General features: G+C 39.2%; 3 protein-coding genes across 5 annotated transcripts in view; 1 reads left to right on the top strand and 2 right to left on the bottom strand.

Annotated features, from left to right (window-relative positions):
- Positions 1-6,707: 6,707 nt before the first annotated feature.
- On the bottom strand, positions 6,708-15,332 carry LOC128618223 (uncharacterized). 3 transcript variants are annotated; one of them, XM_053641741.1, is made up of 4 exons: positions 15,254-15,332; positions 12,913-12,971; positions 10,627-11,192; positions 6,708-7,625 (listed from the first exon to the last, which is right to left on the bottom strand). In XM_053641741.1, the coding sequence occupies exons 3-4, from the start codon at positions 11,176-11,178 to the stop codon at positions 7,341-7,343; spliced, it is 837 nt and encodes a 278-aa protein (XP_053497716.1). In that variant the 5' UTR covers positions 11,179-11,192; positions 12,913-12,971; positions 15,254-15,332; the 3' UTR covers positions 6,708-7,340. The 3 variants fall into 3 exon arrangements, with proteins under 3 accessions (XP_053497716.1, XP_053497713.1, XP_053497715.1); XM_053641738.1 differs by lacking the exon at positions 15,254-15,332 and adding an exon at positions 14,435-14,524; XM_053641740.1 differs by lacking the exon at positions 15,254-15,332 and adding an exon at positions 14,435-14,514 and having other exon boundaries at positions 12,913-12,987.
- LOC128618222 (uncharacterized) lies at positions 14,520-21,350 on the top strand. The gene is made up of 3 exons (XM_053641737.1): positions 14,520-14,691; positions 18,883-19,370; positions 20,541-21,350. The coding sequence occupies exons 1-3, from the start codon at positions 14,535-14,537 to the stop codon at positions 20,802-20,804; spliced, it is 909 nt and encodes a 302-aa protein (XP_053497712.1). The 5' UTR covers positions 14,520-14,534; the 3' UTR covers positions 20,805-21,350.
- A 2,392-nt stretch (positions 21,351-23,742) lies between these two features.
- The window catches only part of LOC128618221 (oxysterol-binding protein-related protein 10), an 8,249-nt gene continuing 5,473 nt past the window's right edge, over positions 23,743-26,518 (bottom strand). Inside the window, exons 2-5 of the mRNA XM_053641736.1 lie at positions 25,873-26,048; positions 25,289-25,422; positions 25,038-25,220; positions 23,743-24,428 (exon numbers count right to left, since the gene is read on the bottom strand). Coding sequence (XP_053497711.1) covers positions 24,129-24,428; positions 25,038-25,220; positions 25,289-25,422; positions 25,873-26,048 — 793 coding nt within the window. The 3' untranslated portion in view covers positions 23,743-24,128. The remainder of the gene's footprint in view (positions 24,429-25,037; positions 25,221-25,288; positions 25,423-25,872; positions 26,049-26,518) is intronic.

Here is a 26,518-nt window from a genome sequence, read left to right as displayed (position 1 = left end):
AAAACAGCGTTTATGGAAAATATAAATACACTGCATGAGTGTAAGGAGATTAAAAACACTCAAATTTAGAATCAAATAATATCCAGATGAAAACAATACGATATAATTACCATTTATACAATTATACGATTTCATTTTGACTGCCTTTAATTAATTGGCATTTCATTAAAATGTCTGTGCTTCCCAGCAGAGTGAAATAAACACAAAACATGTCAAAGTTTTTCTCACATCAGTAAATTATTGCATGATGAAGTTCCTCCTGAGTCATTTAGATGCATTTCTCTGTAAATTATCAGACAATGTTCCTGTAAACTTCTGAATTCATTCTGCTGCTACCATCATGAGTTCATCATCAATAAAGATTAGTGAGAATGTTCCAGAAGCAGCCATGCAAGCCCAAGCCATGACACTACTTCCACCATGTTTCACAGATGAGCTTGTATGTTCTGGATCATGAGCAGATCCTTTCTTTCTCCACACTTTGGTCTTTCCATCACTTTGGTAGAGGTTCATCTTGGTTCCAGAACTTTTGTGGATCATCTCTGTATTTCTTTGTGAATTCCAATCTGGTGTTCTGATTCTTACTGCTGATGAGTGGTCTGCATCTTGTGGTATGGCCTCTATATTTCTGCTCTCGAAGTCTTCTTTAAACGGTGGATTGTATGACCTTCACCCTGCCATGTGTAGGTTGTTTGTCATGGCACTAACTGTTGTTTTTGGGTTTTTCTTCACAACTATCACAATGATTCTTTCATCAGCTGCTGTTGTTTTCCTTGGCCGACCCGTTCCATGTCTGTTGTTCAGTACACCAGTGGTTTCTTTCTTTTTCAGCACATTCCAAATTGTTGTATAAGCTATGCCCAATGTTTATGCAATGCCTCTGATTGATTTTCCCTCTTTTCTGAGGTTCAAAATGGCTTTTTCCCCATAGACAGCTCTCTGCTCTTCATGTTGGTTTATCCTTTTTTAATAACAAATGCAGTCTTCACAGGTGAAACCAAGTGTAGACATTCAGAGCTATTTATTGTCACACATTCAATCTAACAGGACACGCCTAGGTAGCAAGAAACACCTGTCAGTCACATGTTCCAATATTTTTGCTCAACTACAAATTGGGTGGTCTATGTTCTATGTTGTTTAACGCATCTACATATAAATACCAGGAAATAAAAGCTGAAATTCTTAACTGTCTTCTCATATTCATCTTTTGTTCTCAAGCCCAGATGTCTTCAGTATACAGCAAAAACAAATTAATTGGCCTTGACGTTCCAATAGTTTCGGATGGGACCGTATTTAAAACACAAGTCCAAATGAATGGCTTGCACCATAAAGACGTTAACGCACAGAATCCAGGCTTCATGGATTTTAAACCACATATTTAAGCTGGTTTACCTGATGCTGTATCTGTAAAACATTGCTCATAACAGATTTTCACCTTACAAATGTTTTCTCTGGGGTGGGACAAAATCAGCTGATTATGACGGCCCGTGTTTCTGGAGGTAAAAGTAGTGGCTCAGTGAACAGCTAACCTTAGCCAGATGGCTAGTGTGTGCATTGTGACTGATAAGAGACATTATGTTGACTAAGGAACACAGACTAGCGGTCTGTGCACTAGTGGCTTAGTGGTTTGCACCTTTGCCTCGCACTTCCAGGGTTCAAATCCCGCCTGCATCCTCTGTGTGTGCAGAGTTTACATGTTCTCCCTGTGCTTCGGGGGTTTCCTCCTCCAAAACAAAAAAGTGTTGTAGGCTGTTTGGCATTTACAAATTCCAGTGTGATTGTGCTCTGCAATGGGTTGGTACCCCATCCAGGGTGTCCCCTGCCATCGAGTTCCCTGGCCCGAGTTCCCTGGGATAGCCTCCAGGGAGAACCGTGACCCTGTGTAGGATAAGTGCTACAGGAAATGGATGGATACATCAGCGTCAACTGCAGGGTTGAAGACGATATTGGCATTGAGAAAATATACATACAGTGCATTACTTACTACTTCAGGGGAAATCAAATTTTAAAAATGTCAAAATTGTGATTACATAAGACCAAAATCATATGGGCCATATGAAGTCTCATTTGGAGACACAGCTAATAAGTATGTGAAAAATGCTCTCTTGTTCAATGAAACCAAAATTTAACATTTTGGCCATGGCACAAAGCCATAGATTTGGCAGAAATCCAACACTACATCCCCACTGTGAAGCACGGTGGTGGAAGCATCATGTCGTGGGAATGCTTTTCATCAGTAGGGCCTAGGAAACTGAGCAGGGCTGAGGGTGAGATAGATAGACAATAGGACAATGACCCTAAGAATACTGACATAGTTACAGTGGCATGGTTCAAAACTAAGAACTTGCATGTGTTAGAACAGTGCAGTCAATGTCCAGATAGAAATATATATATATATATATATATATATATATATATATATATATATATATATATATACCAAGCACTGGCCAAGCACTGCGATTACAGTATATATTAATCCCATTCATTCATAGTCCAACCAAGATATATATAACTTTTATCATTACACATAACACATCAGTATATAGAATGACTGAATCATATTCAATAACTAGAGCGGAATACAAGGTGATTATGCAAGAGATATTCTTTTATAAGAACATAATCCATAACTGGCTGGTGGGATACAAACCCCTTGAAGTTTATTATTTATCTGTAACAGCACAGCCCAAGTGTTTCACTCTTCATATACAACAGCGATTTCCCAACAATTACAACTGTTTATTTATAAAAGAACTTGGCATATTTTTTATCTGTTCATCGTAACATTCACTGTACACACATTAACTCTTTCATGTGTAGCGTCCACTATACACATCCCTTTGAATGATCTGTTACTATAGAAACGATAACTTATCAGAACAAGCGCATTAATATAAACCTGTGATGTGCAGACGCACTACTGTCACAGCTGCTGTTGTAGAACATTTATCATCACCTTCTGACCAATCACAATCCAGAATCAACATGGCTGTGGTGTAAATACTATTATCTGGTTTGATTAATATTTGCCTTGGTCTTCAGGTACTTCACCTGTGCTAGGAATGACGGCTTCTTGTCTTACACAGTAAAATACAGCGGGGGAAATAAGTATCGGACGCGTCAGCATTTTTTTCAGTAAATATATTTCCAATGAGATTATTCACCTGACATTTTCCCCAGACATCAGTAAGGCAAGGAACCAGCTGAAATCGGTAAGTAATTATACCCCCTATCTGTGTAAATTAATATCAGCTGGGTTAGTAAATTGATGGTCTATAAAAAGGCTTTTCATTACCATTTCATTCAATATTTTTTCCTGTGTCGTTCCTCTTTATTACACATAACTTCCTTTATGGACATTAATGTTTGGATTTCTTTACTTGTGTGGATTTCTTGAGTTAATACTGATGTCTGTTGAGAATTTCATGTGATTAACCTCATGTTGAATACTTATTCCCCCCACTGTAATTCCCCCACTGGTTGACATTTTAACACCACTGTCTGTGGCGTTTTAAGGAATAATGAACTGAAACCAACAGTAAGCAAAAAAAAAAAAGAAAAAAGAAAGAAACTAAGGTCAAAATTTCCTAGTACGAGGTTGAGCAATAGTTGTTAGGTTGAGTTCAAACCCTAGCACAGCTGAACTAGCAATACTGGGCCGTTAACCCTCTGTGCTGCAGGGGCAGCAAAGCACAGCGCAGCACAGCACTAAGGGTATTAATGTATTAATGCACGCATTCTACTACATTACTGTTTCTATAGTAACAGCTCATTCACAGGGATTTGTACATTAGAAGTGGACTCTCCACATAAACAGATTAAATACATTTTTTCATCATTGATATGGTAAAGTTTTCTATAAGGATAAGTTTATGGAAGGAGTCTCCAGTGAGAGAAGTGTCTTGGCTGGTTTGTTTGTACTCACAATAAATAATGAATATAAAAATAAAAGAAAATAATTATATAAAAAATTTAAAAATTCACAAAAATACTCTGCTGTCATTGGATATCAAACAATTACAAACACAACACAGGTATATCCCAAAAATATCTTTGTTAAATATAGGTGTGCAACAATTATTGGCACCCTTTTAATCAGTACTTTGTGCTACCTCCCTTTGCCAAGACAACAGCTCTGAGTCTTCTCCTATAACGCCTGATGAGGTTTGAGAATACATGGTGAGGGATCTGAGAGCGTTCCTCCATACAGAACCTCTACAAATCCTTCACATTTCGTGGTCCACGCTGGTGGACTCTCCTCTTCAGTTCACAACACAGGTTTTCTATGGGGTTCAGGTCAGGGGACTGGGATGGTCATGGCAGGACCTTGATTTTGTGGTCAGTAAACCATTTTTGTGTTGATTTTGATGTATGTTTTGGATCATTGTCCTGCTGGAAGATCCAACCACGGCCCATTTGAAGCTTTCTGGCAGAGGCAGTCAGGTTTTCATTTAATATCGGTTGATATTTGATAGAGTCCATGATGCCATGTATCCTAACAAAATGTCCAGGTCCTCTGGCAGAAAAACAGCCCAAAACATTAAAGATCCACCTCCATATTTAACCGTGGGCATGAGGGACTTTTCCATACGGCTACCTCTCTGTGTGCTCCAAAACCTCCTCTGGTGTTTATTACCAAAAAGCTCTATTTTGGTTTCATCTGACCATAGAACCCGATCCCATTTGAAGTTCCAGTAGTGTCTGCACACTGAAGACGCTCGAGTTTGTTTTTGGATGAGAGTAGAGGCTTTTTTCTTGAAACCCTTCCAAACAACTTGTGGTGATGTAGGTGACTTCAGATTGTAGTTTTGGAGACTTTCTGACCCCAAGACACAACTAACTTCTGCAGTTCTCCAGCTGTGATCCTTGGAGATGTTTTATCCACTCGAACCGTCCTCTTCACAGTGCGTTGAGACGATATAGACACACGTCCAATTCCAGGTCGATTCATAACATTTCCAGTTGACTGGAACTTCTTAATTATTGCCCTGATGGTGGAAATGGACATTTTCAATGCTTGTGCTATTTTCTTATAGACACGCCCCATTGTGTGAAGCTCAACAACGTTTTGCTGCACATCCCAGCTATATTCCTTGTTCTTACCCATTTTTATGAATGGCTAAGGGAATTTGCCCCATATGTTACCTCATATTTATACCCCTGTGAAACAGGACGTCATGGTTGAACAAATTTCCTGTTCCATTAACCCAGGTGTACTAAAAAATGTGAAATATAATTTTAAAAATACTTCAAATGTATTTTTCTCATATGAATTCTTAGGGGTGCCAATAACTGTGGCACACCTATATTCATCAAAATTGGGTTTATTTGGATAAACCTGTGTTGTGTTTGAAATTGTTTGATATCCATGAGAGTAGAGTACTTCTGTGAATTTGAACAAAAGATCAAAAGGTTAAACAATAAAGAGAATTTTTAACAGCCTTCTTTGCTCATATTTACCAAGGGTGCCAATATTAGTGGAGGGCTCTGTAGATCCCAAAGAAGCCACACTCACTTTGTAACATGGTGGCTAACTGGCTAGCTAGCTTACACTGATTTGTACATTCACATTAAAGGTGCTTCCGGTAAAATTGGCATCTCTTCTTGTTTTTCAGATTTAGTTGCCAAGTTTTCATATTTTAAGTCAAAAGTTATATTCTTGAAAATTGTACTTTGCCATGTCCACTGAGGACATCGCTAACTCTACCTTAGTAACCGTTTCGATCTAGGAAGTGGCATTTTATGTGGCGGGCACAGGCGAGCGGAGTGGTACACACAGTGAAACATCCCAGTGCAGTTATAGTAAATATGAGCACTCTTGGAACGCCGCTCAACCAATCAGATTCGTGGACAGGAACTAACAGTCTGTATAAAATAGGAATAACACACTTGGGAATGATCTTTTATAGAAAATAATCACACAACCCTGAAGGAGATTATTTTCCTGTAACAGTACATTCTGAAGTGTGTTATTCCTAACACAACAGGACCCCAAATATCTTAGACGGCCACGCGTCCTCAGTTAGAGGGGATCAACACCATATCTTGCTGGAGGTTGAAGATATTCCACAGACTGTGCTTTTACACAGTAATGCAGAGACAGTCACGACAGGTCACAAGTTCAACACAATGTTTTGCGAAACATAATGGAATGAAAGCAGAAGAGGAGCTAAGGTCAAAATTAAGGAATGCATTAGACAATAAAAATGTCTACTCACAGTTCCGTTTCTGTCCCAACTTTAATCAGGAGCTTAACGTTCCTGGCCCACAGTCCAGAAACTCTGGAGTACAGTGAAAAGCCATTATAATACTGATAAGACATGTTTGTAAGACATGTTTGGCTTCATTAAAGATAAATGTAAGCTAGTGTTAATATATTCAAGATTTAAAGCAAAACGTGTTCATGGTGCTTGATTAAGCGCTTTACACACATTGCAGTGCTGGTAAAATAATAATAATAATAATAATAATAATAATAATAATAATAATAAATTAATTGATTAATAATGTATACCTATTTCAATAAGTCTGTAGTATCCATAGTGTTAAATTACTAAATGTATTTTTCCTATTCAGAGTTTTAAGTAACTTAGTATGTTGGATTTAATTCATTTATTTGTGTGTTTATTAGAATTTTGTATAATCATGACTTTAGGCCTTCTGGAATCTTCTTCAGCAAAAATAAAAACTTCTGAGTCTCGAGGTTTTTGTTGGCAAAAATAAATGAGACTTTTATTACAAAAAAAGTAACAAGAGCCAGACTCCATCTTGACACAAAGTGTTTTATACACTTTCAAAACAAGGACACTCTACAGCTCATCCATCTGGTGTTTGATATGAGTATAAAGGAAGTCTTTTAGCAAACTAACACTAACACTAACACACACACACACACACACATGTCCTTGAACATTGGTGCATCTTTTCTAACACAGGTTAGTGGATACACACTAAGGAATAACATAAGGATTATCATATGATGATCAGAGAATTTTAAATATTCTCTTTTTCTCTCTTTTTCTATTTTTAACATTAATCCAGAATGAACAACAACAAAAAAACATTTACTGCAATTGTTATAGAAATTATTATTTTACCTTTGAATTTTCCGTACACAAAGGAATCTGAAAACAGTACCGCCACACCGAAATATCAGAGAATTAAAAGATTGACTTCTTAACCTAATCCAACTAGTTAATTATAACAATACTAACTAACTAAGAATATACTGATTAAAAACAATAAAATCATCAGAATTGTGTATATACTGATTGAAACAACAGGCAGTGAATCAGGACACCATTTTACGCTTCTGGTTCTGGACAGTCCATGCCCTTTTACTTGTATTTGTACATGGTAAGATGTAAGAGCTGAAGAGTAGGACCACCATCAGAACCCAGCTCACGCTTCCACTCCTCCGCTTCCTCCACGCTGACAGGAAGTGATGCCAATGCAGCGATTTTGCTTTGATTTTCTTCTTTGAACTGGGCGAGAGACTCAAATGTTGACACAATACGGATCATGCTGCGGTTTATGGTTATAATCTGGGCATCTTTGATTGGTTGTTTGCTCTGGTTGAGTTGGTTGATGTCGTCTGCTAGTCGCTTCATGTTCCCCAGAGCCTGAAACATACAAAACAATAATACAAAAATAAACACACTGGGATGTACTCAGAGTATGTTCATAGAACCACAGTATGTTTATATACCATACTGTTTCACCCCTCCTAAACACCAGTGGTGGTATTTAAACACTTGGATAACCCACACTAAAATGTCAATTCAACCCACCCTAGGACTTACTGGGAGTGTTTTTGGATATGACCACTAACTTCACACCACTGGGAAGGATGATGTCGAATTTGCCCAAACAGCTACAACATAATTATATCATTCTTAGCACAGTGTGCCTCTCAGTAGTGCCATGAAACTGAAGCACTCCTTGATGAATGGCACGTCACAGTAGGACAGCACAAGCCCGTTCACAGCCATGATGATAACCCGTCACCCAGTGAAATATGGATAACATGAATGAATCCAATGAATGAAAAGCTATCGTGTGATCTACTTAAAACCATACTGGTGCATCCTGGCAATTAGGGAAGATTCTGCAAGGTCATTTGCCTGGTTCACAAATTTGGAGTATACAACCTTAAATGAAAACATTACCTTCAACCCTGTGTTCGGCCGCATGTTCATTCTGGAGCCATGCATGCACACCAAAATGGTGAAGTGGTAAGTCATATACACAATATGCCACATACACTCCTAGCATAGACAGAGACTTGCCACAATCCAGCATCCTCTGAAAAAAAGGCTAGCACTTTAGGCATCAAGTGGACCACACCATTTTTTAACAATTTTCAGCTGAGGACATACAGTACAAGGCACTCGTGCAAGCATTCTAGCACTCAGAATCATTTCCTGGCCTGCTATGACAAAGTTGTCAATCATCCCACCATTCTAAGGGGCCAAACCGATGGGTACAGTTAACTTGTGGGTCTGGCGGGTCTGGCTGGGGTGCCACACTTCTCTGGTCATCTGCAATTACATTTACCTCATTTGGCTATAACATTTACTTCTGCTTGGAGCCTCCTTCACCTGAAAATCACTTGCTGCTGCTGAGGATGGCCCACATGGGTAGCCTAAAGATTGCCATGTGATTACTGTGGATAATACAACATGGACACCCTAAAGATGGCTGTGGATGTTCTACTCTGGATAGCCTCAAGACTGCACTTCCCAACAAACATCCTCTAGTCTCAATCGTTAAACAGTCGATACAGTAACTTCACTTTGATACTCTAGACATAAAGTTAAAACTCTAATGAAATCAGAAATTACTCAAAACACTTAGCATTGCTTGACTGTATAGTATACAATTATAGAAGATAAATTATTTATTATTGCACTAGCCCATGTCGCCAAGATGAGTCTGGTTCCTCTCAAAGTTTCTTCCTCATGTCATTTCACTGGGTTTTTTTCTTGCCAACGTTGCCTTTGGCTTATTCATTAAAGATAAAAAAATGTATTTTCAAATTTATATCCAGATTTCTGTAAAGTTGATTTTTGATGATGTCCGTTGTTAAAAGCACAACTGAATTGAGTTGAATTGAGTTGAACTGAATTAAATTGTAACTTCAACTAAGCAGTTGAGGGTTAAGACTCTTAGACAACCTTCCAAGCATAAGTCCAATACCTTAACCACTGAACTACAATTGCCTCACCTGACTTCCACTGTCATCTTTGACGATGAGGGCATATCGCAACCACTAACAAGGGTAACCGTGGGGAACCAGGCTCTCCCTCTTGTGGGCTTTAAGTAGAAACCTGAGATTTGATTGGTTAACAATGTGTAGTGTTTACAGAATCCATGAACGACATGGAAATGTATATATTAGGCTGTCTCAAAACAGGTTTCTCAAAACAGTTATAAAGAACTTGAGGACCAGCCAGGCCACCCTCAATTCTAACAGGTTGCCTTTTTATGAGAAACACAAAATCACAGGCAATTGCAATAATATCCACCACATGTTGGGACAACAGTGTAGCGCGCATACCCAATGAATCTAGCTTGGTACTAGGGGACTTTCCCATTAGACCAAGCACCATAATGTGTGCGAAGAGCATGGACATGTCCTGTTCTGCTCCCTGGTGGAAACTGAAAGTATCCTTATGCCTCCGGCCATCACAGGTGACATGGTCAACTGCATGCATCTTGTGAACACCCTTGGCTCTAAATAGAGGTCTGCTGGTTGAACTTTAAATTGTAATCATGTCTTTAAAGGCAGCCCCCCAAAAATTGTGTTCTGGAATGTTGGGGACATGAAAAGTGCAATGAATTCTCTCTAGGGGTCTACACTGCTGTCTGTTCCTCTGTCAAATTGGAAACAAATTTCATGTGACCACTTGATAGGATTGGGAATTTTCCAGGTCCCAAGCCCCAAAAGTTGGACGTATTATTAAAATAATAATAGCTGTAGCTTTGACATAACACCTCATTGGTCTGATGTAGTCGCTGCCGAATGAGCTATCCCCTAATCCCCCCCTACTCACACACAAACTTTTTTTTTTTTTACACCACAAGGCATGTCCTATATGGATGGGCTCTATAGGGCTTTTAAGTTGTGGAGTAGTCTTTTGAGGGTCTTTTCTGTGGGTAAACACTCTCAGCGATAGACTGAGGGGAAAGTACCACACAAATTCAAGGTTGTAGCTATTTCAGAGAAAAAGATGAATTGATAGGAGTCTATCTCCAGCTTTAGAGGACAGGTCATACCTGTAGTTCTAACTATAGTCACAATCTGTTAAGCAGATAGTGCCAAGATATACAAAAAGGTCTGACATGCAAGTGATGAGAAGAGGAAAGAACAGACAACTGTTGACAGTGGTATTTTGTAGCAAAATACTACATCATGTGGTTACCATGGGACTTGATTTTGGCATGTGTGTGCCCAAACACAAGAAGTGTTAAAATACCTCACCCCCACCCTGGTGGTTCAGTGGTTAGGACCTGAAGTAGAATCGCACATTATAGTGAGTGAATGATTATAAAGTGTCTAATCTTATGTTTAATTTCAAGATATTTGAATGTAAATATTTCAAAATTGAAATTATGGATTACCATTGAGAGTTGTTGAAGGAACTTGGCCAGGATTCCTGACTCCAAGGGGACATCAATTCCCTCGAGTTCAACGGAGTCATTCTTATGGTCCTCCAGCCATTTCATGATTTCATTCATCTTCTGGTTGAGTGTTTCCAAAATAGTCACAGCTCTCTCCAGCTTCTTGTATTTTTCGGCAACTGAAGGATCACTCAACATTAGTTTTAAAACATCTATTGCAGCTTTGAAAATGGCATCGATTTCAAATGTTTCTTTTATAAGTTTGCTAAGCTTGGCTACATAGGTCAAAATCTTTGCTGCAATTTGTGCTGCGGTGCTGGATGCGATCTCAGCTGCTGTTTCACTCGCTGCCTCGGCTGCACCTTCGGCCGCTGCCTCTGCGGCAGTTTCTGCTGCTGCCTCTGCTGCGGCGGCGGCAGCTTCTCCAGCCTCCACAATAGACTCCACTCCAACTTCTACAAGTGCTGCAGCAGCTTCTGTAGCAGCAGCTTCAACTACAGCAGCTACTCCTGCCACAACCACGTCAATAACTATAGCTAGGACAGCTCCCATGTTAGCAGTTTGACCTAAAAGAAAGGGAAAAGGGCATTTTTGAGAGACCTACAACAAAATCCACAACTGTCGCATTCCACTTCCATTATTTTCAACTTCAATGACCAATTGTGCTTGAGAAATAAAAAAAAGATACAGGTGAATCTAATTACAAATGACTATCCCTGTGTTAGCATGGCTAATAGGGGAGAGCAGGCTGGTGGGTGAGAATTGGCAGATGACAAAGAAATGTCATGGAGAAAATGAATGAGACTTGAGATACAACGCAAAAGGTTTTGACTTCAAATCCCAACAGCACCAAACTGCCAAGATGAAATTCTTGATCAAGACCTTAACCTCAGCTGCTCATCTATATCCTCAAACATAAAGACTTTAGATAAAAGAATAAGCCACATAAGGTTAATGGAAAAAAAGAGTCTGGAAAATAAATAAATCATGTGAAAAAAATTACATGGGAACAGCAATTTTACCTGTGAAAAAAATAAATAAATCATGTGTAAAAAAAAAATAAATAAATAAATAATAATAAATCATAGGTGAATCTGAATGTTTCTTCTTTCCAATAAGTTTTAGATCTTCAGGACACATTCAAACTGTACTTGATGGTGCTTCAAAAAAAAACAAAGAAAGAAAGTTTGAACTGAATAATTTAAGTATGACTCCCCTTCTGAAATGTCCTTTATTGAAGTTTATAGAGTTATATGAGGCAGGTTCACCATAAAGCATTCAATTAAATTTTATTTGTAGAGCATGTTTTTTTCTTTGAACAATGCATATTGTTACAAAGCAGCTTTACAGAAAAATATCTGTTTTTCAAAGTAAATAAGGGAACTAAAGAGACCCTATAGAATGGGGCATGAAGCATACCCCTGTTCCCAGCAGATTATATTTCAGTGTCTCCCGAAGCTACACTACAGATGTGTGACAAATTATAGGAGGGGAAAAGCTTAGTTATGGCTCTGTTATGCTGTGTGGGTGTTTATTTATGTTTACTGCCATGATCTGTCTGCACTTGTTGCTCCAATGAACACCTTTTTATCCCGCTTGAAAGGACTGAGAGCTCAGAGAGCAGTAAGATGCTGGAGATTTGTTCAGACTGAATCAGTGCCTAATTACTGCTATTTGGTTGGGTTTGATTTTGCACTGCATGTAAATGAACCTAAAAGAAATCAATACTACTAATAATTATTAATAACAATGATAATAATAATAATAATAATAATAATAATAATAATAATAACAATAATAATAATACATTTACATTTATTCATTTAACAGACGTTTTTAGTCAAAGCGACTTACAAATGAGAAAATACAAGCAAAATAATAATAATATTAATATTAATATTAATAATAATAATAATAATAATAATAATAATAATAATAATAATAATAATAATTTGTCTGAGGGGTGTGTTTAGCTGAAATATTCCCAATAAAAGTTTTTCATTCATTTGTCAGAAATAAAGTGACAGACAAAGTGTTAATAGCTTATTTAACTTGTTTTACAGACATTCCACAGTATTAAACAGATTTAATAAAAGTTGTTATAGTTGGCAAATTGTGGGGAACAAAAGTCAGAATAAATGGACACTGTAAATTTGACCAGTAGACAGTGACATGCCAAAGATTCGACAGTGGTAAAAGTTATCAGTGAATACCCTTCACACAACACCTTACTCCAGGACTTCATTAAAAAGACTCAGAGGTTTCTGTAATGCATTTAATACTTACTTATCGGTTCTAGTAATCAGTCGAGTCCTCACAGCTCTCAGGAATCACAGGTTCTGGGTCTGTGTACAGAGAGAACTTACAGAGGAACGCCACTTCCTTAAAATCCATTGCTCAAGAATTCTAACTTTTCCCAAAGAAGTCACTGTCTTCAGTTACACAAGGACTAGTAGATGACGGGCAGTTACTTCCTAACAATTGCGTTATTTCCTAATAATTCAATAACAATTCATTTTTCTGCTTGTACCACAGTTTCCACACCTCAAGACATTGTTCAAATGTTTTATTTTCAGACATTTGTCAGGTGTTTGTCCTTAAAACGCTCTTGTGTGAGGAACTAATTTATTACACATCACAAGTCAATGATTAATTCCAAACCGCCATTTCACAACTAGTAACAGAGTCTTGAGTCACTGATATGCAGTTATGGAGGGGGGGGGATACTGCAGAAAATACAACAAACTCGCTCTCTCTCTCCAGTAACTGCATATCAGTGGCTCAAGCATCATGCCTGTCATCAATTATTCCTTACTTATTTCTGTAAAATCTAAATTTTCTGTTATTTTGTTTGTTGCTAGCTCTGTGTGTATGTGTGTGTGTGTGTGTGTGTGTGTGTCTGTGTGTGCATGCGTGTGTGTGTGTGTGTGTGTGTGTGTGTGTGCATGCATGTGTGTGTGTGTTGTGTGTGTGTGTCTGTGTGTGTGTGTGTGTGTGTCTGTGTGTGTGTTTGTGTGTGTGTGTGTGCGTGCGTGTGTGTGTGTGTCTGTGTGTGTGTCTGTGTGTGTGTGTGTGTGCGTGCATGTGTGTGTGTGTGTGTGTGTGTGTGTGTGTGCGTGCATGTGTGTGTGTGTCTGTGTGTGTGTGTCTGTGTGTGTGTGTGTGTGTGTGTGTGTGTGTGTGCGTGCATGTGTGTGTGTCTGTGTGTGTGTGTGTGTGTGTGTGTGCATGTGTGTGTGTGTCTGTGTGTGTGTTGTGTGTGTCTGTGTGTGTGTGTGTGTCTGTGTGTGTGTGTGTGTGCGTGCATGTGTGTGTGTGTGTGTGTGTGTGTGTGTGTGCGTGCATGTGTGTGTGTGTCTGTGTGTGTGTTGTGTGTGTGTGTGTGTGTGTGTGTGTGTGTGTGTCTGTGTGTGTGTCTGTGTGTGCTGTGTGTGTGTGTGTGTGTGGGTGTGTCAGGTGTGCCTCCTGCTTGGTTGGAATGAAAACCTGCACCTACACCGGCCCTTTCCGGAGAAGATTGCCCCCCCTGTTATAAACTAATGTCCATAGGTGTAATACAGTATAAAGACTAGCCTGGGCAGTGTATGTCAAATGTCCATAAATATGCAAAAAAAAAATAAAGTGGTAGAGAAAAGTTCAAAATTCACAAAATTCCAGGAAATATCCAGCAGCTATTAGAATAAGGTCATTTTAAACATTCTGTATGCTACTTAAAATACTGTAACTGTCTCCGTTTGTCATTTTCTGTGAGGAAAACATGCTAAAACATTTAACAAAGTATTTTTTAAAGTATTTCAAATTATATTACCGTGATGTTAAAGACAAGTCTGTCTGAGAAGTTGCCTGTGATTTGAAATTATTAATCCACTGAAATACACGAAGTCTTGAGCAACAACTAGAGTGAAAATATGAGGAAGTTCCTCAGTAAAGATTCCTTTAGAAAAACATTTCCAGTAAGTCGACGCCCACACGGATCATGTATTAAAAGTGCTGATTCTCCAGACAATCGAATCACTCGCACCCCACCGGAGGACAAGAGCCGTTTGGAAGCAGACAACAGTGAGTGTAAGTAAACGCACTCTGCACTTTATTGGTGGGGAAAAAAACGAGTTATAGTAGAGGAGAAAATCGGGCACCAGGTCAGACCCATGAATTATTTTTATTGTAGAATTTCATAGACCAGAAATGATCATGTCATTGTTTTCCACTACAGTTATATCACTGAATCAATGTGATAGGTAAAGGATTTTTTAAAATTAAAAACTCTGTCTACATTCAAACAAAATCAAACAAACAAAATTTTTGGCCAAGTGTGTTTGCATACACAAAGAATTTGGTTCCAGTACTTACATTGAGTACAACACATAATGGTGTATAAAATATAAAACAGAAATATATTAAAGTAGAACAATATTAAAATAATCCAGACCAGTATAACCAATACACAGTATTGCATGTGCACACCAGTAAGTGTGGGTTAGTCAGTAGCAGTAGCAGTAATATATTTCGCTATAGTCCAACAGATTAATGTCCATATTAACTGATCATGAAGGAGATGGCCTGTGAGGAAAATAAAACCTGTTCTTGAGTCTAGTTGTTTGGTGTAGAGGAGCTCTGAAGAACCTACCAGAGGCATGCAGTTCAAAGAGGTCATGGTTAGGTTGTGTGGAGTCTGTAGTTCATAGTTCACCCTGTAATCTGATGAAGAACATCTCGGGGGGTTAAAATGTAATTAGATTCTTCTTTAAACCAAGAACAGGTTTGAATAAAATAGAAAATATATAGAACTATATAGCAGCAGTGCTGTGATCGAGCTACAGTAGCTTCATCTTCGACTGACAGGCTTTTCCCGGCTGTGTAGTGTAGCAGGTTGGGTAAAGTGTTTTTATATCCTCCTGAGACTCCGCCCATTGACTTGTGTCCTCTGTAGTGGATGTTTTGTTTTCATGCATGTCCTTTGACTTTTTTAAGCTACTCTAGTAACTCTAGAGGACATTCTGGGCTTTCTAGTGATGTGTCATGTTACAGTCTGTGATGCGAGGAACAACTTCTTACACTACATCTAAAATGGCCGGCATAGGAACAAGCACATTTTATGTAAAGAAGAAAGATAACTAAAGTATTGTATTTTTAATAGTTTTTTTTTTTACTATGATTATCACATATATTCTTCATTATTAAAGTGTCAGGAATAATATACTTAGTTCTGAAAGCAGTTCAATTGTTTGTGTTTAAAAATATTAGCCTTTTTATGAATGTCAATTATAGTGGACACCAGGATCATCTTAATGTCCATAATGACACCATGGTCCACACACACACACACACACACACACACACACACACACACACACACACTTCACTACAACCAGTGATTAATCATCAGTGACAAATATAATTTATGAATGAGGCTTGAAGATTGTCCACGTGGTATCATGAAATATGTAAACTGGCTAAAGAATGCAAAGTTTGTACTTATGATTTTGACTAATTGTATGGACATACAGTGTCCTCCATTAATATTGGCACCCTTGGTAAATATGAGCAAAGAAGGCCGTGAAAAAAAAATTCTTTATTGTTTAACCTTTTGATCCTTTGTTTAAAAAATTCACAAAAATACTCTGCTCTCATGGATATCAAACAATTATAAACACAACACAGGTTTATCCAAAAAAAAAAAAAAAATCTTTGTTAAATGTAGGTGTGCAACAATTATTGCCACCCCTATGAATTTGAGAAAAATATATTTGAAGTATATTCCCATAGTTTTAATTTTTTAGTACATCTGGGTGACTAGGAACAGGAAATTGTTCAACCATCACTTCCTGTTTCACAGGGGTATAAATATGAGGTAACACATAGGCCAAATTCCCTTAGTCATTCATAAAAATGGTTAAGAGCGAGGAATATATCTGTGATGTGCGGCAAAAGGTTGTTGAGCTTCACACAATGGGAAGCGTCTATAAGAAAATAGCACAAGCATTGAAAATGCCCATTTCCACCATCAGGGCAATAATTAAGAAGTTCCAGTCAACTGGAAATGTTATGAATCGACCTGGAATTGGAGGTGTGTCTATATCGTCTCAACGCACTGTGAAGAAGACGGTTCGAGTGGCCAAAAATCTCCAAGGATCACAGCTGGAGAACTGCAGAAGTTAGTTGTGTCTTGGGGTCAGAAAGTCTCCAAAACTACAATCTGAAGTCACCTACATCACCACAAGCTGTTTGGAAGGGTTTGAAGAAAAAAGCCTCTACTCTCATCCAAAAACAAACTCGAGCGTCTTCAGTGTGCAGACACTACTGGAACTTCAAATGGGATCGGGTTCTATGGTCAGATGAAACCAAAATAGAGCTTTTTGGTAATAAACACCAGAGGTGGTTTTGGAGCACACAGAGAGGAAGCCATATGAAAAAGTACCTCATGCCCACGGTTAAATATGGTGGTGGCTCTTTAATGTTTTGGGGATGTTTTTCTGCCAGAGGACCTGGACATTTTGTTAGGATACATGGCATCATGGACTCGATCAAATATCAACAGATATTAAATGAAAACCTGACCGCCTCTGCCAGAAAGCTTCAAATGGGCCGTGGTTGGATCTTCCAGCATGACAATGATCCAAAACATCATCAAAATCAACACAAAAATGGTTTACTGACCACAAAACCAAGGTCCTGCCATGACCATCCCAGTCCCCTGACCTGAACCCCATAGAAAACCTGTGGGGTGAACTGAAGAGGAGAGTCCACCAGCGTGGACCTGAAATGTGAAGGATCTGGAGAGGTTCTGTCTGGAGGAACGCTCTCAGATCCCTCACCATGTATTCTCAAACCTCATCAGGCATTATAGGAGAAGACTCAGAGCTGTTATCTTGGCAAAGTGACGTAGCACAAAGTATTGACTAAAAGGGTGCCAATAATTGCTGCACATATTTAACAAAGATTTAGTTTTTATAAACCTGTTTTGTTTGCAAATTGTTTGATATCCATGAGAGCAGAGTATTTTTGTGAATGTTTTTGGATACAAATGCAGGACTTTATTAAAGGTAAACAATCCATAGGACATTTTCACACTTGTAAACAACGTGCAAACATGTCAGGAGATCGGCAAACAGGTCAATAAACAAACCCAGAGTCAATACACAAGATATTACCACAGAACAAAGGCGTGGGATCATTCCTAGGCAAACTAGAAGAGAGACTTCGCATTGAATGTTTGAGAGTCCAGTCTATTTAAAGCATAACTCCACATAAGTCTGAATTTCCAACCTCAGACTGTGAAAAAACAAAGAAAACGACTCCTCATCTCGGAAACTCAGGACAGACTCCTCAACCCCGAGTTCAGCAAGTGATGTCAAATCAACACAGCATCAGCAGTGAACACAGGAGCACTTCAAATGTGTTATACTGTACATACACTTAATTACTGTACATCAATCAGCATACAGACATGTTCACCTGTTAACCTATAACACTGACTACATAGCCCACTGTTCTGAGGTCAGTATACATCACTCAGCATAGAGAGCTGGCTAGATCATTGTTAACAAAAGCTGAACATGGAGGCTCTCATGGTCTTTTTCCCACTTTGTAGCTTGAGCACACAGAGATCAGAAATGTTATATTTCCAAGTTTTAACTTCCCACTTTCGAGTTAAGTGACAGACAGCATGCGGACGTGTAATCTCTTGCCTCTGAATTCTGGGATTTGAAGTTTCCGGTTACGCCAGACGGTGACGTGACACTTTTCTTTACTTTTCCCTTTACTTTCACACTATCCGTTGTTCCACAGATGAGGACAGGTTCCCTTCTGAGTCTGGTTCCTCTCAAGGTTTCTTCCTCAGATCATCTCAGGGAGTTTTTCCTCACGACCGTCACCACTGGCTGCTCAATAGGGATAAATCCACACACTTAAAATCTCTATCCTGTGTTTATATGTTTCTGTAAAGCTGCTTTGAGACAATGTCCACTGTTAAAAGCGCTATAGAAATAAAACTGAATTGAATTGAATTGCTATATATGTCCTACTTCATCTTGTCAACATGAGAGACAGCAAGAGACACTAAAACAGTTAAAAATATATAACTTTTATGGCAAAGATCAAAAGAAAACATTCCAGACAAAGCTGCTACGATTGTTTCTAAAAAAATTTTTAAAAAAAGTGAGCATTTTTGTCTCAAATATTTTGATACAAAATGTGTAATATAGATGGATTTGTTTGTCCTGTTCACAAAGAGTGGTTTATATTTGTTCTTTTTAGGTTGCAGAATGGCAGAATTTGAAGAGATTATTAAAGCAGTTGAAGATGGGATAGAAGAAGCGGAAGAAGCATCTGAGGGACTATCAGAAGAAGCACGAGAGGAAATTGAAGAAGTAATAGCCGAAACCCGCACGGCGATTGAAGAGCTTTCTACAACCCAGAATAAACTCCAAGAGTTCCTTAAGTCCATCGGAAATTGTGTAGCTAAAGTGGCCAAGTTTACTGCTGAAACTGTAGCGGTTGGCGCCATCCTGTGGGGGGTAAACGTTGCTTTAAACAAGCTGCTTCCACAACACGACCAAAAAGAAACCAAGACACGCATGCGTAATGTAATAAAGGCCTTGAGTGACGTGATCAACACTGAAGCCACCATAAACAAGAAGGTACTGGAATGGATGGAGGTCCACAAGGACGATACCATCACTCTGGATGGATTTGAAGTGCCTTTGGAAGCCATTCTGACAAAATACATTAAACCATTAGTTGAGGTAAGGTGTGAAATCTGATCCAGTCTATCATTTCAGGCGAATATCATTCTTGATCCTCAGTATCGGCTCTGTGCATCCTTACATTTCATCACTTACGACGATGTATTACACTAACAGTTAGTTACAGTCCAGTAACCTGATTGGACGAGCGGCGTTCTGAGAGCACTGATATTCAGTACAACAGCACACTTGCGGTCCTTGTCAGTCCTGAATACAGTCTCTTGAACTTGTTCACATTTTGAAGTGTTACAACCTGGAACTGAAATCAAATTATTTGGGATTTTTACTATTTGACACAATATGTCTAACATCAAAAATTGCAACAGCAGAAAATGTTTGGTTGCAATTACAGCTGCAGGTCTTTTCATATCTGAATACTGAAATTTTTATTCATTTTGGCAAAAATGTCAAATTAGCTCTGTCAGATTAGATAGAGACAGTGGTCAAGGGTGAATAGCAATTTTCAGGTCATGTCACAGATTCTCAATCTGGACTTTGACTGGGCCATTCTAACACATTTAGGTTCTTGTTCCTAAACCTCTCAGGTGTAGCTATGGCCAGTGTGCTTATGGTCATTGCTCTATTGGAAGGTGAAGCTCCACCCCAGTCTCAAGTCTCAGACAGATAGGAACAGATTTTCTTCTAGGATTGTCCTGTATTTCTCTCCAGCCGTCTCACCCTCAACCCTGACCTGTTTCCCAGTCCCTGCATCATAATGCTACCACCACTAGGCTTCACTTCAGACCAAAGAACCATTTTTTCCACATGTTTGCTAAGACTCCAACGCAGGATTTCATACAGTTCTCCATTCCTTTATAATGCCCAGTTCGGTGGATTATCCAGACTGTGATCAACTTCTCCCACCTGAGCTGTGGATCTCTCCAGCTCCTTCAGAGTTACTCCTGGCCTCTTCGTTGCTTCTCTGACAACTCCACTCTTTACCTAGTCACTGACTTTTGTTCTAAAATCATGGTTGGGCCATATTCTTTCCATTTCGGATAGTTTCAGATATTTTTTTTAAATAATCAAACCCTGATTCCAGAATTTTGTTCGAGTTGCTTTGTTTTTAACCTCAATTCAGTATTATGAGCTATTTTGTGTAGATACGTATTGTTGCTCTGCTATAATGTCATGTTTTTTTGCTAAATAGTTTTGTAATTGTATTTTCAGGCATCCGAAAAAGCCGAAACCATCGCTGAATCCCTCCAAGAAAAGGTTGATGGGAAAACTCAGTTTAAATGTCCAAGCGCAGATGACATGAGAAAATTCATGGATGTGACCGACGTGTACATCAAGGCCTTCACCGATCTCATCGCGTTCATTATGAAAAATGTAGACCATGTTGTAGAGCTGCAGAGCTTTCCGGTAAAAGAGGGAGATGTTATTGACCTAGCAGCAAAGCTCAATGCTGCCAAGAACTTACCTCTGTGGTAAAATAGATTATGATTTGATAACATTAATCAGAAATGGCAGAAAAAGTTGTGTGTGTTTGTTTGTCAAGTTTGGATAAGTTTGGCTAATTCAGCACTTTTATCTACTGAATTTATTGAATATAGCACATGAAACAATATCAAATCAAATGAACATTTTAATGGCAATGCTATCTTGTTTTACTTTTAATTAATTCGGCTTATTTTCTTTAAACGTATTAACGTACTTGCATTTTTATAACAATTATATTTAAAAAATCAATAATTTCTGATTAAGATTCATGTATTTCCTATAACTTACTCATATGTCATTATGCCAGTGATGTCTTAATCAGTAAACTCTTAGATTTTGGATGAGTTTCATTACCAGACTTGAGGCTACCAGACAATGAGACTCTAAACCAGTCTCATTATGAATCAGTGAACGTTGGTCAATGTACATTTCCTGTTTCAAAATATTGTCATCAAAAGAACTGCAACCTGAATCTCCATTTTTTTTTCCACTTGTATCTGCATTCATTATCTTCATTAAAAGCAAGTTTATAAACTATTTTGTTTTCATTGAATGAAATCTTTTAAAGTTCTACATTTGTGATATTAGGGATTTCAAAACACCAAATATACGAAGGAATTTTAATGAAAGAATGTGACGATAATACACAATGTAAAACAAGGGTTAGAACTGCAAAAGAACCAGGATAGCGAGAAACAAGAAACGTGAAACCAAAAATGAGAACGACGAGCACCTTTAGGAAAACTTGGAGCGCAAATCAGTTAAATAAAATAATAAACAAAATCAGAAATAATAATAATCAAAACAAACCCACTCATGGGAAGCAGCTCTCGCCATGTTGGAAAACCACAGCACACACTGAGAGGTCATTTGTGATGAACAGTTCTGAATCTCTGAAGATACTAAGCTAGCTTAGAGTTAGTTTCCTCTTCATTCAGTAAGCGGTGTGTATATCTCAGCGTTCTCCATTGCTCAGTTTGTCCCTCAGCATTGTCTCCTTTGAATATCTCACATTTCCTCACTGTCTAGTCATCTATCAATACTGCAGCCACATTCCATTAGCATGGATGAGCGATTTTTGTGTCGTTAACAGACCCCTCTGGCCATGACTGGCCTCATCTACTGTGCACATTTCCTCCTCTAACACTGATTCTTCCCACGTTACAAATAATTCAGCCAGGTCATGTTTACACATGATTGAATGCAGGATATGAGAGTGAGCCTGGCAAACATTCATTACCATGTCCTATAGTACAAATTAGACTGCATGGGAGCCATCCAATCCTTAGACCAGCTGTTTATCTGCCACAGAGGAAAGACACAAGGGCCTCCTTTACCTATGTAGCAGTTGGCCCACTGGGTGGAGGACATTATCATCAAGCTCCCATCGTGACATACCAGAACATGAGAAGTATCTGCACCCACGGTCTCATGTCAACATCTCATGCTTTGAATTCTGTGCTGTTACCGTTACCCCTCCCATTTATCTTCACATTATTGTTATCTATTACCCACCTGGCTCTCTAGGAAACCTCAGTGAAGAGCTGGACATTCTCCTTAGTCTCTTTTCTACACCTTGCTGATCTCCTCTCATAGCGCCCTCTTCTGTTAACATTCTCCTCAACACTTCATCTTTCTGAATTTGTTAGTAAGTTTGGCGAGTGTTGTGTGTGATGCGCTCGCAATGTTTCCTGCGAAAGTCCATTGCATCCTTGCGACAGTTTCCCAATCCAGCCACGAGAACGATTTCAAGATGTTCTTTTGTCAAAGTGACTGAAAAAAAAAACATATTATAAACTAAGTATGAAAAATTTTGGAAGACATTTTGCTGAAAAGTATTAATTTCTCCTATGCATGGAGAATTTTGGGACACGCTGTATAACCCATTAACGTTGGCGTCATCTTGAAGTGGTATTCCGTCAATAAATTTTCTTAAAGATAAAAAAACCCATGTGACAGGAAAGACGAGTGCATGCGAATCAGCATGAACATGTATTCTTCGTAAGGCATCTTAAATAAGACTTTTTAACCTGTATATCTTTGTAGGACACTGTATCTAAAGATTGCCTTTTCAAATACAAATTATTTGACGATCAGTGATCATTTAATTTGACTCCTTGAGGTCATACAATTTTGTACATTTCTAACATCATCCTATTGGTAAAACAAAATGGCTTCCTTTACAAAAATACTTACTATGAAAAACATTTTTATAAAATAATATCAGAAAAGAATTGTCTGAAATATATCTATATGCTCTCACATCTTTTGCAGTATAAAATAAAGTTTAGATAACTAGTGTTATTTAAAAGGTACCAATAAAAACCTTGAACTTGCCTAAACCTCATGTAGTGTTGACTAAGCCAAGGTTTTGCCAACAGGCTATAGAGACAAAAAGCAGCAAGTTATTAAACTGTGGAAAATATATATTTTTAGTTGCCATCCTTGCAGCCATTGGTACTTTAAGTCTCTAAACTTTGCACCCAGGGAGGTGAATACTTATGCAACAGGAATACTTTGGGCATTGGGCTACTGATTGGAAACCCAATGGAATGATGAGTTTAAATCCCAGCTGTTGGACCCACGTGCAGATGACACTTAACCCTCAGCTGCTCAGTTGAATATCGTCTCAGTTGTAAGTCGCTTTGGATAAAGACATCGGACAAATGAGAGAAATGTAAATAAATGCAAAAATGCCTGTAATAATACACAATATATATAATTTGTAAATCAAATGGGAAAGATCCCAATTCGGTCCATTTCTTTTACAGGTTGTAACACTACAAAAAATGGAAAAGCTCACGAGAGTGAATGCAAGGCACTGTAGTGTAAATAATATTCAAATTTAACTCACCTTAACATGCCACATACACCAAACAGAAGGCTAGGGCAGCCAGTCAAGTTCACATGTGGCACAAAATGGCACTGGTCGCACTCCACTCGTGGTTTTTATTGAGCTTTTTTGTTCATTTTAATTATGTGCAGTGTGAAAACAAATAGCAAAAGAAACAAAAGAATCGGTTTACGCTTTGATTCAGATTCGACAGACGGTCAAACAGGTGTGAAAACGCCCTACAGGACATCAGACAAGAGGAAATGCATTCGACATGGTTGGTGGTGTTGGTGAAGGAGCTCGCTCAGGCACCGTGTGGCATGCTTTGGTTACTCCAGCATAGGAAGAAAAGTGCTCTAGTTTAATTCTCATACACGCGTCACACACACGTCACACACACACGTCACAATGCCGGGAGAGATTTAGCCCTTTCACACAAGTAAAAAACAAAAAAACAAAAAGGTAAGACAGATGGATTCAGTTCAGCATGTGTTGGTTTGGTCTTCGCTAAGCATCGGCCCCTGGCAGCCCGCAGTCTTTACATCGTCCACATCACATTCCTCAGAGGGCGGGACCTGTGGCTGGGCGGGGTCTGACAGGTTGTGGGCGTGTCTGTGTTGCTGTAGCATACTGAGGCACTGGGCAAGGCAGCGCAGTGTGGCGGCCGACGTAGCCTTCAGCAGCAGCAGGTCCTGATCCAGACAGGACACACCCCCTCGCCGAGGGAGGAGCTCGATGGAGTGAACGAGGGATTTCTGCTGACACTCTACCTGATGGATCACCTACAGTAAGAGAGAGAGAGAGAGAGAGAGAGAGAGAGAGAGAGAGAGAGAGAGCTAGTTAGCTAGCTAATGTTCAATAAACTCTCAAACGGGCATTTTCAAAACAAAACAACCAAAAACCAACCAAAGTTAGTTAGCTGATGTTAGAAAATCTTTACTGAATATGAATGTCTTTAAAGCAAGTAAGCTAGCTAATCTTTAAAAAAATACTTCAAACAAGAGCTAGCTAAAGTTCAAGGACATTTTCAAACAAAAGCCAGCTAAAGAACATCCATAAATCAATGAACAAGCTAACGTTAGAGAAACTCTCACAGATGCTAGCTAAAGAATATCTATAAACCAAGTTAGCTAGATAACGGTAGAGATACTCGCAAACAGAATCTACCTAAAATTCTAGGGCATATTCAGACAAAAGCTAGCTAAAGATTACTTAGCCAAGTTGGCTAAGCTAATGGTAGTGAATTAGCTAGAGGGATTAGAAAATACTTCAGAACGAGGTTAACTAGCTAACATTGTTAAAAAATTATGCTGTTTGTGAGGACCTGAAAGAAGAGACGTGTGTGTGTGTGTGTGTGTGTGTGTGTGTATATATATGTGAGAGAGACTGACCTCTCTGACCCCCAGCAGTGCGTCGGGCTGAGCTTGTGTGTGTTTGGCCCGGCGTGAAGCTGCAGGAGATCTGTGAGGATGAGGCAGATGAGGAAGGTGAGGAAGATGTCTCTGCAGCCTCGGAGAGGAAGAGGTTGAGGAAGAGGCAGAGGGGAGGAGAGAGAAACTCCGACGTGATGAACCCTGAGAGAGACAGACAGCTGTGTCAGACAGTGTGTGTGTGTGTGTGTGTGTGTGTGTGTGAGACATACCTGTATGTCTAAACTACTGACTGCCTTGTCCACACCCAGCTGCTCGTTAGTGTCCTTCAGTGTCCTCACACTGCTGTCTGTGGCGCAGGACTGAATGTGAGACATCCACAGCTGTTGCTCTCTACCGTCCACCGCTGAGACAGAGAGAGACAGACAGAGAGACAGACAAAGAGAGTGTCAGAAAGAAAGAACAAAAGAAAGTATAAGGATACAGTGACAGAAAGTACAAAAAGTATAAAGGTTAAAGGGAAAGAGAGCAAAAAGAAAAGCAAGAAATGAATAAGAAAAATAAAAAGGTGTGAGACAGAGAGACAAAAAGAGCAACTGAGATAAATGACTTGCCCTCTCTCTCACTGACACGCCCACTCTCTCACTGACACGCCCACTCTCTCACTGACACGCCCACTCTCTCACTGACACGCCCACTCTCTCACTGACACACCCACTCTCTGTTTGGCACGCCTTCTCTCTAAAGACACACCCTCTCTCTGATTGTGCAACATCTGGTGAACTAATCCCACTCTAATAGGGCTGACGAGTCCACTTTAAGTGTAATTTCTGTTGACATGTTATATGCAAATCACCTCGGAGTTTGAAGAGCTCCCCATTGGCCGAGCTGACGACAAACATGTGTGGTGCCTCATCACTCACGGTAACAGATGCACCAATCAGAGGGAGGGTCCCTCTGGGTTTCTGACTCCGGCCCTGTTCGTTCACGAAGTACTGGAGCTGGTTCAGGTCTTCATCCAGAACAAAGTACCTACAGAGGGGGGGGTCACAATGACCATGTGATACTGTATTAGACCAGGGGTTCCCAAACTTTTCCAGGGCAAGGCCCCCCAAATGGCATTAAAATTTGACCGAGGCCCCCCTTTAGCAAGATATCTTTAAAACACATTAAAAATACAGACTTCTGAATATATCCCCCTTTTTTATTAATAATTACATCTTACATCTTTACATTAGGAATTGATTGTGTGTGTGTGTGCGTGTGTGTGTGTGTGTGTGGTTGTCTGAGAGTGAGAAATAGAAAACACACATTTATTTATTTTTCACACCAAATTTTGAGGCTCCCCGGGCGCCCACTGGCGGCCCCCACTTTGAAAACCACCGTGTTACACAATTACACGTGATGCATCAAATCGGTCCATTTAAAGGCCGCTAAGAAGAACAGCATCCTTCCAAATTTTGCCGTGTCGGTTGTGCATGAAATAAACACTCGGGGGCAGC

This window comes from Ictalurus furcatus, chromosome 14 (assembly GCF_023375685.1).
Source record: "Ictalurus furcatus strain D&B chromosome 14, Billie_1.0, whole genome shotgun sequence".
NCBI lineage: Eukaryota > Metazoa > Chordata > Actinopteri > Siluriformes > Ictaluridae > Ictalurus > Ictalurus furcatus.
Note: the sequence above shows the minus strand (reverse complement) of the source record. Positions and strands in the feature narration are given on the sequence as shown.